The following is a 17,500-nucleotide window of genomic DNA, read 5'->3' on the forward strand; positions in this document are numbered from 1 at the left end:
TCAAACACGGGTCAGTTTTAGAGGCTGGAGATCAAACCCGTGACGCGTGTTTTGTGACGCGAGCTGTCTTTCCATGAGGCCGTAGACCAGAATGCATCTGGAGACCTCACATTCAAATCTGTGCTTTGAGCACGCATTTAAAAAAAGAAAGAAAAGGAAGTGCTGCAGTGGAGAGTTTGAACGTAAATCTTCTCTCATTAAGACTTCCTGTTTGTTTCCTCTGCAGGACCTGAGCAACAAAGACATGAAGAGAGATCTCTACATCGTGTCCCAGGTGATCAGAACAGGTGAGACCGGAGTCAGGATTCATGAAGGAGATCAAAGAATATTAAAGATGAATAACCAACATCAAAAATACTTAATTTGTATTTGTTTACTTCCAAACTCAGAAACAGTTTGATGTTTTCATGCTGCTGATTGAATGTTCTTCCCACACACACTCTCACACACACACACACACACACTCACACACACACACACACACACACGGCGTCCCGCTGCAGGTCGGATGCTGCTGAACGACAGTAAGAAGGGTCCTCCACACGTTCAGTACCGCCGGCCGTACGGCTGTGCCGTCCTCGCCATGAGCGACGTGCTGCAGACCATCGCCGAGCTGAAAGAGGAGAAAGACTTCGTCCTGAAGGTCTACACGTACGTGGCTCCAACACACACACACACTCACACACACTCATACACACACACACACACACACACACACACACACACACACACACAGTGATCTGTGATGACATGTTGTCAGAGGAAAAGAGGCTCGTTAAAATGAATGTAAAGAGTCAAAGAGGGACGAAGGTTAAATAAGGAGAGACAATAAATATATATGTGGGTTAAGGTTATATATATATATATAACCCTAACCCACATATATATATATATATATATATATATATATATATTTATATCTATATATATATATACATATATATATATATATATATATACATATATATATATATATTTATATTTATATATATATATATATATAATATATATATATATAATATATATATATATATATATATATATGTATATATATATATATATATACATATATATATATATATATATATATTTATATCTATATATATATATATATATATATATATATATACATATATATACATATATATATATTTATATTTATATATATATATATATATATATATATATATATACATATATATATATGTGTGTGTGTGTGTGTGTGTGTGTTATTCTTCTGTCTCTCTCTGACATTGAGTTATGTAAATGAGAGCAGAGATGGAGACATACAGACTACAGACGCTCCACTGTTTTGTCTGCAGTCTGTACGTACGCCATCAGCATATTCTTCTCTCTCTCTCTCACACACACACACACACACACACACACACACACACACACACACACACACAGACATTAGGGAATCCCTCTCGGCTGAAGACTTGCCTGTAGGAGCCCTCTGGTGCTCACATTCTCAACATGATGTAACTCTGTGTGTGTGTGTGTGTGTGTGTGTGTGTGTGTGTGTGTGTGTGTGTGAGAGAGAGATGCCTCACCGCAGCCTTAGCTGAACTCTTCGTCAGGCGGCTGCACCTCCTCTGGTCTCCTCTTTGTGACGTTGATGACTGTTAAACTGTTAAACTGTTAAACTGTTAAACTAAACTAAATGTTTCTGACTCTTCTTGTTTACCAGCGACTAAATAACAACAACAACAACCACGACAACAGCCATCTATAATCTAGAAACTCTCCTCTACTAATCCCGTTTAGTTTAAGTTACAACGAGGAACTTTCATTCTGTGCTGGTTCTGTCGCCCCCTGTGGACTAAAGCGGTAGTGTCTCTGAGCACCAGAGTCCCTTTAGAAAACCTCTCATTCTACTGCAGCAGGGTCTGACAGTCTGCCCCTCTCAGTCCTGGTTCTGGTTCTCCCGTGCCTCCCTCCCATCCAGCGGGTCCAGCAGTACGTCCTGGGTCTACTTGATGACTGACTCACTGTTTCTGGACTTCTACTGTCACGTTCTCCCCGTGTTTTCATGTCAGCTTTACACACGTTGAACAAACCGGAGTTTCTGCTCCATAAAGATGAGATCTCTCCTTCTTTTTTCTTCTCCAGGTGTAACAACGAGAACGAATGGTACCAGATCCACGACAACATCATCCGCAAGTCCAGCACCAAGTACACGGCTCCCAGCACCAACTACGGTAGGACGGCTTTAACCTAACACGTATACTGCCCTCTGGTGGTAGAACGAGTGAACACTTCTGCTCTGAGTTCACTAAAACAACATGATGAATAAATAATGGACTCTTTCATCTCAGTGACACATCCACTCTCCACTTTAAATACACACTTCTTTTAACTCTTGACTTGTTTGTTTACCATATTTTATTGGACATTTTCATATTTCTCTCTCTCTCTCACTCTCTTTCCCTCCATCCCTCCCTCTCTCTCTCTCTCGCTCTCTCTCTCTCTCTCTCTCTTTCTCTCTCCCTCTCTCTCTCTCCCTATCTCCCTCTCTTCCTCTCTCTCTCCCTCTCCCTCCCTCCCTCCCTCTTTCTCTCTCTCTCTCTCTCTCCCCTCCCTCTCTCTCTCTCCCTCTCCCTCTCTCCCTCCCTCCCTCCCTCCCTCCCTCTCCCTCTCTCTCTCTCTCTCCCTCCCTCCCTCTCTCTCCCTCTCTCTCTCTCCCTTTCTCCCTCTCTCTCCATCTCTCTCTCCCTCCCTCCCTCTCTCTCCCTTTCTCCCTCTCCCTCTCTCTCTCTCTCCCTCTCTCTCTCCCTCCCTCTCTCTCCCTCTCCCTCTCTCTCCCTCCCTCCCTCAGGTCTGATCATCTCTCTCCAGCTGTTGAGAGGTGACATGGAGGCGGTCCGCAGAGAGAACCCTCTCATCTTCAGCAGAGGCGTGTCCATGACGCGTAAACTGGGCTTCCCTGATGTCATCATGCCAGGTGAGTCGACCACAGGTACCGAGGAGACGTCTCTCCTTTGTTGACCGGTATTAATACATAAAACAGCACCGATGTTCTCTACATACAGATGTGAAACAGTTATTTATTATTCACGTAGTCTTCATGTGTCGTCTGGATTAATGAGATGAAGCTTCACAGACTCAACTTAATGATGATGAATTCATTAAACGCTCTCAGCCTCCAAACCAGTAAAAGATGATGAAGAGTGTTTCCTCCCTCCTAATTTAAATACTGCAAACTACCGTTAATCCTTCTTTAGGTGTGTTTATAAGGGTGTGTTTTATTTATTTTTTGTGAAATTCATATATGAGGAAATGCTACTATTATTATTATAATTATTATTTTAAGTATTCAGGATTTTGCTCAATGCTGTTAGTCATATTGTTAAAAACACAATTTGATTCAATAAATGTTTATTTTGATTTTAACAAAACTATTTTAGCTTTCAGTTGGGCCGCTGTAACTCAGTGATTCATTTTTGTTTATATAATTTATATATATATATATATATATATATATTATCTACGTGTGTGTGTGTGTGTGTGTGTGTGTGTGTGTGTGTGTGTGTGAGGAATGAGGCCATATATCACACTGAGGCACTGATTTATTTATTAAATAATAAATGATGCTGTGGTTAAGACTTGTCAGTTTATTTATTATTAAATAGTTAATAAGGCCCTTATAAGTCTGTATAAACATATTATTATATGTTAATAAGACTACATAAGTGTTTAGAACAGCATTATAAACATGTTTACTGTTAGATTATGAGTTATTATTAAGTTCTTATAATAAATGTGTTTATAGACGTTAATAAAAGCCTGAATTGTTTATAATAAGTTTACAAAAACTTTGAGTTTAACTAAAACACCTATAACATCATTGTTAAGCTTTTTCATTTTATTATTAATATTTATACTTAACAATTAATTTGTTAGCAGTTCATTTTGCTAAAGCGGGAACAATGCATTATTAAGGTTAATAGTTAACTGTTCGTATAAAGAAAGGATTTGTTAACCTTAAGTTACAATTTAAAATGTGTTGTAAAGGTTTAACACTCATAAAATAGGTTAAGTTAGTAATTTAAACTCTATAAATGTCTTTATAATGCTGTTATGTAACAATTTTAAGGAACTTTTATTCATCTTCTTTAGCAAAGAGTGCTTATAAATATCTTATTATCTAACGATACACATGTTATAATGCTGTTATTAACTCTTATATAGTCTTATTACACATAAAACTGTTAATAAGATTATAACGGCCTTATTACCTATTACATAACTTACTACAAAGCCCTTAGAATAAAGAGTTTCCTTAGACTGTTGGTGATTGTACTCATATTCAGATAAACATAAGCACAAAGTCTCGTACCTGTTTATCAAATACAATTTAAAACGCTGCAGAGTGATGACATGACTCAAAGAAACATTACGTTTTCTGTGCGATCAATACTTTAAATCTCATAACATTCATCCTCAAGCTGTCCTCTAAAACCGTCAGAGAAGGAAACAGCAACACATGCAGGAGTGTTTCTCACACATTAACAATGTATGTCTCACACACACACACACACACACACAGCCTCCCTCGGCAGTGATGGAGTGAGTATTTAACTCCCATCTCGACCCATTAACGGGACGATCTGAGGTGATGAATGAATCCAACCACGTTCACGTGGGTCATTACTCTCGTCTGTCAGAGGTATCGAGCGACTACGTGGGCCTCCGTCTGTGTTTAATGCATCAAATATCCAGAAGGTGACACCGATTATTTACACATTAGCATCATAATTCAATATTAAACTCTGTGTTGGGGTGAGTGGAATCCTCCAATGGGGCAAGTAAGAGATCAATCTTCATTCAGGGTCAATATTCAGCAAAGAAAAAATGCTTTTTATTAGCAGGTACCTGAAAATGTTTCAACAAAAAAAATCAGTTTAAATCAGCAACATTATTTAACGTTAGCGTAGCTCTCCTCTTCCCAGCTGTTAGCAGTCCGTTAGCAGCACAGTCCTGCTCGGCTACATAACGGAGCTAACGTTCTATTATATTACAATTCATTAATTTACAATTCATTCCCATCATACTGGTCAGATTAACCACAGTGACCAACAGCACCGAGTCCCTCTGTAGCACAGATTCATCCTGCTGATGAATGAGCTAACGGCTAACGTACGAGGCTTCATTCAGTCACATTACTGAATGGTTAATGTGTTAATGTGTTAATGTGTTAATGTTCCAGGTGACATCCGTAACGACCTGTACCTGACACTGGAGCGAGGCGACTTTGAGAGAGGAGGGAAGAGCGTCCAGAAGAACATCGAGGTCACCGTTTATGTTCTGTACGCCGATGGAGAGATCCTCAAGGTTAGGGAGGCCATGCTGCCTTTACACTTTAGAAACGCCACCAACACACCGGAGACCCATGAGCAAGGTCTTCAAAAACCAGACAATCATTCAGGTGACAGGAAGTGGAAACATGCTGTGGTTTAGGACTCGTTTCTAAAAGAAGGACGATGAGTCCATACTGAGCGTGAGTCATGAAACAGAAATCAACTTCCTGTCTTCTCTGAAAACAAACCAGAAGAAGAAGTCAAGCTGCTGAACTCTGACCATTAATCTGATTCTTTCAACAACGACTGTTATGTTCGGAGATGTTGTCATGTTGTTTTAGTGATGTTTTTATTAGTAAAGCAAAGGACTCTATCGCTGTGCCCGTCTCTGCAGGACTGCATCAGTCTGGGTTCAGGTGAGCCCCACATGCCGGAGCACCGCTCCTTCGTTCTCTACCACAACAACAGCCCTCGATGGAGCGAGGTCATCAAACTACCGATCCCCATCGACCGCTTCAGAGGGTCCCACCTTCGCTTCGAGTTCAGACACTGCTCCAGTGAGTACCTGGTGGAGGGTAACGATACTTTCATATCTACAGATGTTTTAGTACAGAATGATCCGCGAGTTAATTATATCGGCGAGAAGAAGATTTACAGTGTGAGATGGATTGCGTTAATGCTCGTTGATCTGTTTCATTTTAGCGGAACCTACTGACCTATGACTTCTCAGGAAAGATGTGATTGTTTAAATGTGCCCATGGTAGCTAAAGGTGACAATCTGAAACTTAAATTTAGTCAGCGAGAGGCTGAGTAGAGGAGGACCACATTGTCTCATTTATCTTCACAGTATTTAACAAGTAAAATGTAAATCAATATCTGTCCATATCTGTCTTATTGACCCAATATCTCACTTTGTTTTCATCGTCGAGTACTTAAAGCAAAGCCAGGAGACAGTTATCCTCACACTGGACTCACTGTGTCTTCCTCCTCTAACTGTTTATGTCTCTCTGTCCCTGTTCGGTCTCGTCCGGACTCCACAGCGAAGGACAAAGGAGAGAAGAAGCTGTTTGGTTTCTCCTTCACTCCTCTGATGAGGGAGGATGGAACCACTCTTTCAGACGAGAGCCACGAACTCTACGTTTACAAGGTCCTAGTTGTGTTACTAAAATGTGCATCTGTATCGTGTTGACCGTTTTGTTCTTGAGATTAGTGAGATCTTTCATGGTAACATTGTTCCATGGTTTGTCCCTGTCTTCGTCCTCAGTGCGATGAGAACACCACCTTCAGTAACCACGCCCTCTACCTGGGCCTGCCCTGCTGCAAAGAGGACTTCAACAGCTGCCCCAGCCTCCCCTCCAGCCTCATCTTCCAGCGCAGCGCCAAGGAGACCTTCTGGATCTCCACACAGCTCTCCTCCACCAAGCTCACTCAGAACGGTACGCAGCTGATCCAACAGTAGTCTGCTCTCCATAGACCGGTTCCACACTTAAGAAACAAGTAGAGCTTTGCTCTTATCTATGTTAGTGTGTGGATTCTGGACCATGGTGTTGTTAAGGAACTATAGGAGGTCTGATCCAGTGCTTCTCTGGTGTCATAGCACATTTTAGCTTGTGTCTTTTCTGGTAGTTGACATTGCTGTTGTCTTCCAGTGGACCTCCTGGCTCTGCTGAAGTGGAAGGCCCATCCGGACCGGGTCATGGACATCCTTGGCCGGCTAAGACACGTCAGTGGAGAGGAGATCGTCAAGGTGAGGTCATACCACGTGTTAAAGCTGCATTCTCTTTAGTGTCCACCAGGGGGCGACTCCTCTGGTTGCATAGAAGTCTAGTCTAAAATGACTCTACTTCTCTCTTGATTTATTCCCTCAGTAAACATTGTAAACATGAGTTTATGGTCTCAATCTCTTTTTTTTCAGTCATACCTGATAAAAGCAAAAGCCTATATGTTGCATTAACACTCGCTGTGTGTGTGTTTGACAGTTTCTACAAGATATTCTGGACACATTATTCTCCATCCTGGACGACAACACGGACAAATATGGACCGCTGGTGTTCCAGTCGTTGGTAAGTGTCCAGAGAAGCAACTGTAAATGAAAATCAGGCCAATAACAGACGGGACACATTGTCTTCAGTCAGTTGTCTTTATTTCTGCAGCATATTGCACACAGTCAGACATACAGACAGTCTACCAGAGAACGACGAGGGCAGTTACTCTAAACACAAAGATATACAGACATTTAAAAAGGTTTATGTCAAGACAATATAGTCTCAGGGCAATATCACATTATTATAAGTGCAAATCTGATGGATTGATTGCTAGTTAACTAACATTAAATTACACTGTAAAAAGGCTCAGACACACACTCTGATCAGGGCCATCAAAGCCAATGTTATATTCATGTAACGCTTAATGTGAACCAATCATTTATTGTTATCTTAATGTCTCTCTCGCTCTCTCTCTCAGGTGTTTATTATAAACCTCCTCAGGGACAGTAAATATTACCACTTCAGGCCAGTGATGGACACGTATATCCAGAAGCACTTTGCGGGCGCTTTGGCTTACAAGTGAGTGTTTTACACCAAACTGTCCTTTAATACACTCACTTTAAAAGGAATGCAGGTGTGTGTGTGTGTGCGAGTGTGTGTGCTCTTTATCCGTTTGAAGTGTTGCCCTTCAATCTCTCAAGCACATTTACATGCACATAAATAACTACATTATTGTATAATATTAGCAGGAAATAGTATTATATGTTGAAAAATAATATAGACAGAAATGGTCTATATTGCTCTGTCTCTTCTGCAAAAGAAAAACAAAAGAAACTCTCAAGTGTAATAATTTACCACGGTTGTTTCAGAGAGCTGATCCGCTGTCTGAAGTGGTACATGGACCGCTCTGCAGAGGTGGTCCGACAGGACCACATACAGGAAGCAATGAGGGTAAGAGCCACTAACTGAAGCTGTGAGTCCACCACAAGCTTCATGAACGACTTCTTCCGTCTGATGAGTTTAATTATTTGAACCTGAGTTAAACAACAGCAGCTGTTACGGGTTAATGTTGCGAGTTACTACATAGTGTTTGTTGTTGATGTCCATTCATTAGGGTCCCATAAACTTTGGGACATAACTAGAGGACAGTGTAACACCTTCACCATCATTGCACTTTACATTATACAACCACCAACAAAAGTAACATAGCCATGCATATTAGGCTTTTCATGCAATTGTTTTCTCAATATGTTTTATGTTTCAGTTGGTAAAGAGAAAAGGGAAGTTTATTCTCCTAAAGGCGTCTAACATTCATACGGCAACCATCCAACTTGCTGGAAGAGTGTTTTCTTTGTTCCCTTCAACAAGAAGATGTAGAGATTTGATTCATATTCCAATGCTTCCCCTGCTGATAATCTATGAAATAATTAATCTGCACAATGTTTTATGTAAGAATCAACCAAAGGTCTTCATCAACATTTCACACCCCCTGAATGTCCTCGCACCACATTCACAGCTGCATTAGTGTTTTAGGCAAAGCTCAGCATCAAGCAGATGTAGAGGATGTTCCACATTCAGCAGACAAACGCTGCTCAGCACTTTGAAATATTCATCAGACTCAAACGCCCATCTCAAATGGGTCACACTGTCGTGTAGAAGTGGACGGTGTGAATTATTGAGGATAGTTTTTACACATGCTGCAGCTGTGGATTCAGGTCAAAGATTTTTTTTACGCCTCTACGCTGGTGAATATGTTTTTAGGTTTAGGTATATCTCAGGAACACCTGGAGGGAATTTCCTCAAATTTGGACTCGAGGATGACCTGATTATAATTTGGTGGTCAAAGATCAAGATCACTGTGACCAGGATTTTGTCCATAACTCAAGAATGAATTAGCTAATTACGACCAAAAAAGACAACCTTAATATCTTTCAATAGATTCCTTCAGTCTTCAACGCATGTTGTATATAATATGAGTCTGGACAGACATGGATGAAACTGCAACTTGAAAGGTTGTTGAAGGCATACAACTGTGAGGCAGTATTTCTAGTTATTCATATTGTATGAGTTTCAGCTTGTGTCCGTCTGTCTCTGTCTTCTACAAACTTTGCACTCATTCACCCTTTTAGGAAGTGAAGAACAATTCCTTCTCTGCTCAGCTTTTATTTTGTGTTTTCTGTTTGGATTTAATATGTAAAGCACTGTACAAATATCAGATGTATCTGAAAATGATTGGCATATTTAGGTGACATTCTTTGTTTTTGATTATTAAGAGAATAAGAGAATAAAAAATGTTGTTGGGGATGTTTATTTGTAAATTAAATATTTCTATTTTTTGTTATTGTTTCTTCCCTCTCTTTGATTCTCCCTCCTTATTTCTGTCTCACACACAAACTGACGTCCACCCTCAGGCCTTGGAGTATCTGTTTAAGTTCATCATCCAGTCTCGGATCCTTTACTCTCGGGCCACTTGTGGTATGGAGGAGGAGCAGTTTCGCACCAGCGTCCAGGAACTCTTTCAGTCGATCCGCTTCGTCCTCAGCCTGGACAGCCGCAACTCAGAGACCCTCATTTTCACACAGGTGAGAAAACACACAAAGAGAAGACGCTCTACAGATTTAAATTTTCTTTAATCATTCTATTTTCTTTTAAAGAAAAAAGAAGTAATCTCCTCTTTAGCAGCTGGTACTGCACCTTGTTGTGTCTTTATAGTTTAGACGAGACTAATCCAAAGATTTGATTACATCTGCTTGTAGTTTAGAATATTTTCCATCTCCTTTTAGTTGCTTTAATCTGACTCTTATCTCCTTTATGTACCTCTTTCTACTTGTACCTCGGACCTTTCCTCGATTCCTTCCTTCACCTTCTCTTTCAATCTCCCACAATTCTTTGCTCCACCCTTCGGGTCCCTGTTATTCCTCCTGGGTCTCTTCCCTCCACACCCACACATCACAGGGCTCCCAGCCTTGTCCAGGCCCAAATCAGGCCCCCGGTGTCGGGCCTGCCGCCTCCTTAGCACTAGCCCCCACCCCGGGCCAAGCCCCGCCCCCCGCCCCAGGACAGGCTCCTGGCAGTGGGCAAGCCAACTGCACTCAGGCCTGGAGCTCCAACGCTCTGCGGCCATCTCCACTGTCAGTAAGTAGATGTCAGGATGAATACCGAAGCACCCCGTTCCCTGTGTGAAGCCCAGAATCCTAATTCAGCTGCTAACGTTACACACACTGCTGTGATCCTGCATCACGCCCTGACACCAGCTACACTCACTGCTCAGTCTTACCTCCAACGTTCATCCCAACGTCCTCTAACTGTAATTGCTGTTTCTGATGTTAGTCAGTCACAGCTCATAGATCACTTCACACTCTGACGAGTTGCTGCTCATAGATCACTTCACACTGCAGAGTCGCTGCTAGTAGATCATTTCATACTCTGAAGAGTCGCTGCTCATAGATCACTTCACACTCTGACGAGTCGCTGCTAGTAGGTCACTTCACACTCTGAAGAGTCGCTGCTAGTAGATCATTTCACACTCTGAAGAGTCGCTGCTAGTTGATCACTTCACACTCTGACGAGTCACTGCTCATAGATCACTTCACACTCTGTCGAGTCGCTGCTAATAGATCACTTCACACTCTGACGAGTCGCTGCTCATAGATCACTTCACGCCCTGAAGAGTCGCTGCTCATTCACAGAGTAAATCACAGAAATAACCTCCTCTGTTCCTCTTAGGCAGAGAGCTGATGACCTGCAACGTCTGCTGAAACACCAAAGTTCACCAGTCATGCACCATCACAGGAACAAGTCTAGTCACAAGCTAAAGCTGTCATGGTCATAGATATTTTATATTAAATGTAGTTTGAGGTGATTTACTCTCATGTAGAGCTGAAATGATTAATAAATAAGTAGATACTGAACAACTTTTTTGAAAATCGATTCATCATTTAAGTAATTTTTCAAGTAAAAATAATCTATTAGCTCAGCTACGATGCATGAAAACACACACTTCCCCTGAAACCTCATCAATTGTTTCCATAACAATTATTCTTCTGCCAGAGTCACATAAAACTACGAGTCCAACAACTGAAAACAAACAACTGAACCATTTTTCAGAGCACTAAAATTTAAAAACCGTATCTGCTGCATCGTCCTTTTTGTGCTAAGTCTTCTTCTCCGATCAGATTTGTTGCTGTGCCTTTTTTAAATTTTGACGACTTGCTTAATATCAGATTAATATCTCACCGTTTTTTGTCCTTTTTCTTCTAAACTTGTTCTTTCTATAATTTAATATTTCTTTTTCATCTTGCTGTGATTTCCTGTCTGTGAATGGATGAATTAACTTAGTTCGCTCTCCTGTTTCTCTTTTAAAAGACTCAACTGCTGAACGTCTGGATTACAAAATGCAGTACTTTCATTTCAGAACATAATACTGAATGACACATTTAAATGTAAAAGGACCCAACATTCTGTTGTTGCTTTTTGGTTAAACATGCATGAGTGTGTGATGAAAACCTTCACTCATTGGGCATTTTGTAATTCTACGTTTCACTGTGTCACTTTAACTCACCTCTGATCTGCTGTGTTTTATTGCAGACTGAAGTCATCGCCACATTTCTCACAGAAACTCACATTAACCTTGCTACCCTTTATCTTTCTCTCTCTCTTTTAAAATGTATTTTTCCTCAACATCTACTCTCGCCCTCCTCCTCTGTAACATCTCATCCTCTTCCTCTCTTCCTCTCTCCCTCGTCCTCCTCAGGCCGCTTTGCTGAACTCGTTCCCGGCGATCTTCGATGAACTGCTGCAGATGTTCACGGTGCAGGAAGTGGCAGAGTTTGTGCGCGGCACTCTGGGCAGCATGCCGTCCACGGTGCACATCGGACAGTCCATGGACGTGGTCAAACTGCAGTCCATCGCCCGTACGGTGGATAGCAGGCTCTTCTCTTTCCCAGGTGAAGGTTCTAGTTAGAACTACGTCTGATTTGTTCTTTATTAAGTGAGTATGTCGGTAAACAAATGAGAGTGAATCTTTCAAAATAGCACCTGAACATTTTTGTCTTACGCCAAGCTGCTACGTCCAAGAAACCTGAGTAGAGAGTGTCACCAACAGTAACTATGTCGCTTATGTAGAAATCTTTCTGTAGTATCATTGTTATTATTACTACTTTACAACTTACACATATAATGTCAGCTTATATTTGGCAGAATGTATTTGTAACTCAGCAAAGAGCTCTACAGCTCTTTACTCTGCATGCAAAATACCGTTAACTCATTCGAACACAAATAATAAATCACTCAGTCCTGTTAGTTTTCCTTCCTATTTCTTAGGCTAACCGCTTACAACGTTTTGAGCCACAGAGCCCATGTTCAGGCACAACTAGCATCAAAAACACATGCAAATAAATGTCTTTGTTTGTGTGTTTTTTGTGTGTGCCCTCAGAGTCTCGAAGGATCCTGCTTCCTGTGGTCCTGCATCACATCCATCTCCATCTGAGGCAGCAGAAAGAGCTGCTCATCTGCTCTGGGATCCTCAGCTCAATATTCTCTATTATCAAGAACAGCTCAATGGTAACACACACACACACACACACACACACACACACACACACACACACACACAGAGACACACACACATGGCATTAATAATCTATGATAATAAAAAATGTTTTAACATTATCACTGAGTCTAAACCAAAGTTGGTAACATGAAATGACATTTAAATGGAGGAAATGTGTTTCCACCCGATATATCTGTTTCACTGAAGCTCCTCCTGCTCTTCTTCTTTCCTCTCAACTCCTCCTCCAGGACACGTCGGTGCAGGAGGAGGTGGAGATGATGGTGGAGTCCCTGCTGGACGTCCTCCTGCAGACACTGCTGTCCATCATGAGCAAGAGCCAATCGCAGGAGGCGGTAAGGGGTCAACGCTGTCCGCAGTGCACCGCGGAGATCACTGTTAGTAACTAACAATACGACTACTACGACTTCACCTCCTGCATCCCCGTCTCCTCCTCCCTCTCCATCCGCCTCAGGGCCGGGCAATGTTTTAATGATTAAAGCTCCTTTACACTATCGTAACATTTCAAAATCCTCGTTCACAGATTTTAAATCTGTCACAAGGTGAGAGTTGAAATAATAATGATTTTGTTCCATTGTACTAATTTAATACTTATAGTTAATAATGTGATAATAATTGCCCTCCCCAAATCCATCCATCCTGTCACTGACCCATCTGTCCTCCAGCATCTTGTTAGCTCTCTCATTAAACATCATTCTTCATCCTCCTGCTGCTCTTCATCCTCCTCTCTGTCTGCATGCTTGCACGGATCAGCAATTCATCTCTACTTCCTGTTTTTGTTATATTGTAGAGGTGTATGATAAATCTGTACTCAGTCAGGTTTAGTTCTTTCTCTGTTCCTCTATTTTCTTGGTGATTGATGGTTACATGACGACATCATTCTTCATCTTTGGTTTAATCTCAGTCAGCTGTTACTGGCACCGCCATCTGCATGTTCACAAGGAGGCTTCGCCTAATAGAGAGCTGCAGGATGATGTGTTTCTGGAGTCCAACAGGAAGTCATCATCACTGGTTCCCTCCACAAATCAGATTCTTACATGTGATTCTGGATTATTACATAAAATAATATTGTTTGTGGTTCTTCCAGGTTCAGTTCATCAAGATAATCTTCACTAATGAACTCCACTCTTATGATGTAGTAAAGTGTAAAGTGTAAAGTAAAAAGCTAACACTAAAGGAGGACTAGTGTTCTAGTGAGGACGTTTAGTCTCATTTACACTCTTTTTAAGATTCACCAGAGGGGCGTTCACTGACCTGTTTTATAATCAGAGAACTAAACGCTAACATCTCCTGATGACCTGATTTCAGACTTCTGACCAGAAAAACCATATGACTTCTAGAAGTGGAGGGAACAGGAAGTGAAAAGATGCTTTCCTCCTTTTTGAGTTTTAGGATTCACTCCTGCAGCTCTCTATTCTGGGCTTCATTTCCTCCAGCTGGTGTTTAGAGGAAAATTAATGAAACCATCCAACAGGAAGTCCACTCTACTTTCTTCACTACCACTGATTGGAAGCTCAAGTGACAGATACAAAGATCATGAAGTTAAATTCCAATTTTCCGCTTCATAAACATTATTTTGTTCATGCACATGAACGCATAGCTACGTTTTCCTTCCACTGACTTTTATTGGTGTGTTTAAAACCTCTGAATGAAAGTGAAGTAAAAGGAACCAACCTGTTTGATTGGTCTTCTACCACATTTACATTAAATTAACCATTATAGCAGATTGTTTCTAACCAGCCCAGTATCATGGCACGTCGTGAAATAGTCATGAAATTCAATCTATTGGTTTAATGTACAGAGACGCGAAACATCTGCTTTTGTCGTGTTGCTCAGGACGAAAATAATGTCAACGGAAAGTCAATTAGGAAACTTTTTCATGGTGGACACATGAATTAAATGCATTCTTGTGACTAAGCAACAGTCAGAGCAACATGCGTACTTTATAAAATCCAAAAAAGACGACTAATGGTGGAAACAAGGGGAGGTGGATGAGTCCAACAAACTAAGACCAACCAGAAGACTAGTGTTCAACACCACATTGTTCTTTTTATGGTGGTGGATTTGTTGCCTAAACTTTCATTTTTAAAGTAATGTCGTCCCAAATAAAAAGGTTGTGTCGAATGACACGAAAAACTAATAGATTAAATTTGGAGACTATTTCACAAACTGCTGGGAGTTGTTTTAACGGTACGTGACATACAGCCGGCTCACGTCATGCACAGTTACAGGCAAGTGAATAGGGATCAGTTTAGGAAAGAGCCTTTTATTCATCTGCTGTCATCATTTCTGATTTGGTCACTTCCTGATAGCTGCTCCCATGTGATTGGCTCTCATGCCTTTCCCCCCTGTTTCCTGTTGGCAGGGAGAGTACGTGTCCTGCCTCCTGTCCCTCCTACGCCAGATGACGGACATCCACTTCCAGCGCCTGATGGAAAACTTTCAGAGCAAAGAGGAGCTCAAGGTAAAACTACATTACGTCCCTGTGCAGCATGACAACAAGTCTGAGGTCATCTCCGGCCTTTTGAATAAAAGCTCAAATGAAAAATAAACTCAAACGCCTCCTTCCTCCTCTTCCTCTACTCAGGAGTTCTTGTTGAAGATTTTGTGTGTGTTCAGGAATCTGATGAAGCTCAGTATTTTCCCTCGGGACTGGAACGTCATGAGGCTCCTCACCAGCAAGTAAGACGCATCAATTATGTCCCGGACAGCAGTGAACACACACGTAGCAGTGAACACGCATGTAGCAGTGACACACGTAGCAGTGACACACACGTAGCAGTGAACACGCATGTAGCAGTGAACACACACGTAGTAGTGACACACGTAGCAGTGACACACATGTAGCAGTGACACACGTAGCAGTGAACACACATATAGCAGTGACACACATGTAGCACTGAACACACATGTAGCACTGAACACACGTAGCAGTGAACACGCATGTAGCAGTGACACACACGTAGGAGTGACACACGTAGCAGTGACACACATGTAGCAGTGACACACGTAGCAGTGACACACATGTAGCAGTGACACACATGTAGCAGTGACACACGTAGCAGTGAACACACATATAGCAGTGACACACATGTAGCAGTGAACACACATGTAGCACTGAACACATGTAGCAGTGAACACGCATGTAGCAGTTAACACACATAGCAGTGACACACGTAGCAGTGACACACATGTAGCAGTGACACACACGTAGTAGTGAACACACATGTAGTAGTGACCACACACGTAGCAGTGACTCACATGTAGCAGTGACACACATGTAGTAGTGAACACACACATAGTAGTGACTCACATGTAGCAGTGACACACGTAGCAGTGACACACACGTAGAAGTGACACACACGTAGCAGTGACACACATGTAGCAGTGACACACACGTAGCAGTGACTCACATGTAGCAATGACACACACGTAAAAGTGACACACATGTAGCAGTGACACACACACGTAGCAGTGACACACACATAGCAGTGACACACACGTAGCAGTGACTCACATGTAGCAGTGACACACGTAGCAGTGACACACGTAGCAGTGACACACATGTAGCAGTGACACACATGTCTTAGTGTCTGCATGACTCGAGCTGTGTTTGTGTGTGTTCCTGTTCTGCAGCATCATCCTGACCACAGCTCAGTATCTGTCACCTGCTCTGCACAAGAACTTCACTGAAGCGGAGTTTGACTTTAAGGTAATTTAACCTACACACATTCACCGTAACTGTAATGTTGAATGTCTGTTTGACATCGTTGATCTGTAATTAGCCATGAAACTTCCCCACTGACATTAAGACAATATTTGTTTGTATTACATGCTTTCTGAAAGTGTCGTTTGTTATTAAATATGAGCTACTTTTCATACATTTCAGATCATAAATCTGAACATTGGATGAAGCCAGTTTAAAAATATAATATAAACTAATAGAAATCCACATGAAACTTCATCAGTTCACTACTGACATTAAGACAATTATTTTTTGTATTGCAAGTTTTTCTAAAATGTTATGTTGAAATGCAAATGAGGCATTATCTAATAGTACATTTTAGTGAATTTAAGAGAAATCTACAGACACAAAAAGACAAAGCAAAGTAAAATTCTTCTGAAAGAAGACGCGTTATGGAAGACAAATAGAACAACATCTCTAAATTGATCAGTGCATGAACAATGTTTTTGTTTGGAGAGTCTTGACTTTCAGAGAGAAAAAGCATAAAACATATATTCTCACTCTGAACCAAATAAAATGGAACAATTAGCTGTTGATTTACTAAAAACATGACATCATCAGTCAGAGAGGTCAGAGGGCTGCTGGCCTTCACACAGAAACACGGAGGAGTCAACATCCACTTCCTGTTTATGTTGGCCAGCTGATCTGAGGACAATAGTGAAGAAGGACGTGATCATCGGAGGCTCAAGGAGAGAGAAAACAGTGAATCATCATTGATCAGAGCTCTAATGTTGTGCTCGACTTTTACTTTCACACACACACTGAAAAACTGAACGGTGAAAGCGTTGTGTTTGGTTTCATAACGTCGGTGATCGTTTGTTTGTGTGTGAACAGGTGTGGAACTCCTACTTCAGCCTGGCAGTGCTGTACATCAACCAGCCCAGTTTACAGCTGGAAA

The 17,500-nt window shown here is 41.4% G+C and overlaps 1 protein-coding gene across 4 annotated transcripts in view; it reads left to right on the forward strand.

The window, feature by feature from the left end:
- Window positions 1–180: 180 nt before the first annotated feature.
- LOC137880604 (dedicator of cytokinesis protein 3-like) overlaps window positions 181–17,500 on the forward strand; it is a 32,770-nt gene continuing 15,450 nt past the window's right edge. For 3 of the 4 annotated variants that reach the window (XM_068722039.1, XM_068722040.1, XM_068722041.1), the window contains exons 1-20: window positions 181–287; window positions 504–651; window positions 2,116–2,204; window positions 2,822–2,947; window positions 5,213–5,337; window positions 5,698–5,860; window positions 6,344–6,450; window positions 6,568–6,739; window positions 6,953–7,050; window positions 7,283–7,366; window positions 7,767–7,867; window positions 8,158–8,239; window positions 9,700–9,870; window positions 12,042–12,234; window positions 12,723–12,850; window positions 13,088–13,234; window positions 15,223–15,321; window positions 15,445–15,539; window positions 16,494–16,569; window positions 17,437–17,500. The exon at window positions 17,437–17,500 is cut by the window's right edge and continues 37 nt beyond it. In XM_068722039.1, the coding sequence (XP_068578140.1) occupies window positions 245–287; window positions 504–651; window positions 2,116–2,204; window positions 2,822–2,947; window positions 5,213–5,337; window positions 5,698–5,860; window positions 6,344–6,450; window positions 6,568–6,739; window positions 6,953–7,050; window positions 7,283–7,366; window positions 7,767–7,867; window positions 8,158–8,239; window positions 9,700–9,870; window positions 12,042–12,234; window positions 12,723–12,850; window positions 13,088–13,234; window positions 15,223–15,321; window positions 15,445–15,539; window positions 16,494–16,569; window positions 17,437–17,500 (2,311 nt within the window). In that variant the 5' untranslated portion in view covers window positions 181–244. The remainder of the gene's footprint in view (window positions 288–503; window positions 652–2,115; window positions 2,205–2,821; window positions 2,948–5,212; window positions 5,338–5,697; window positions 5,861–6,343; window positions 6,451–6,567; window positions 6,740–6,952; window positions 7,051–7,282; window positions 7,367–7,766; window positions 7,868–8,157; window positions 8,240–9,699; window positions 9,871–12,041; window positions 12,235–12,722; window positions 12,851–13,087; window positions 13,235–15,222; window positions 15,322–15,444; window positions 15,540–16,493; window positions 16,570–17,436) is intronic. The other variant, XM_068722042.1, reaches the window with a different exon arrangement.

This window comes from Cebidichthys violaceus, unplaced genomic scaffold (assembly GCF_023349555.1).
Source record: "Cebidichthys violaceus isolate CVI_PGR_0920_01 unplaced genomic scaffold, fCebVio1.0.p SCAF_29, whole genome shotgun sequence".
Classification (NCBI taxonomy): domain Eukaryota; kingdom Metazoa; phylum Chordata; class Actinopteri; order Perciformes; family Stichaeidae; genus Cebidichthys; species Cebidichthys violaceus.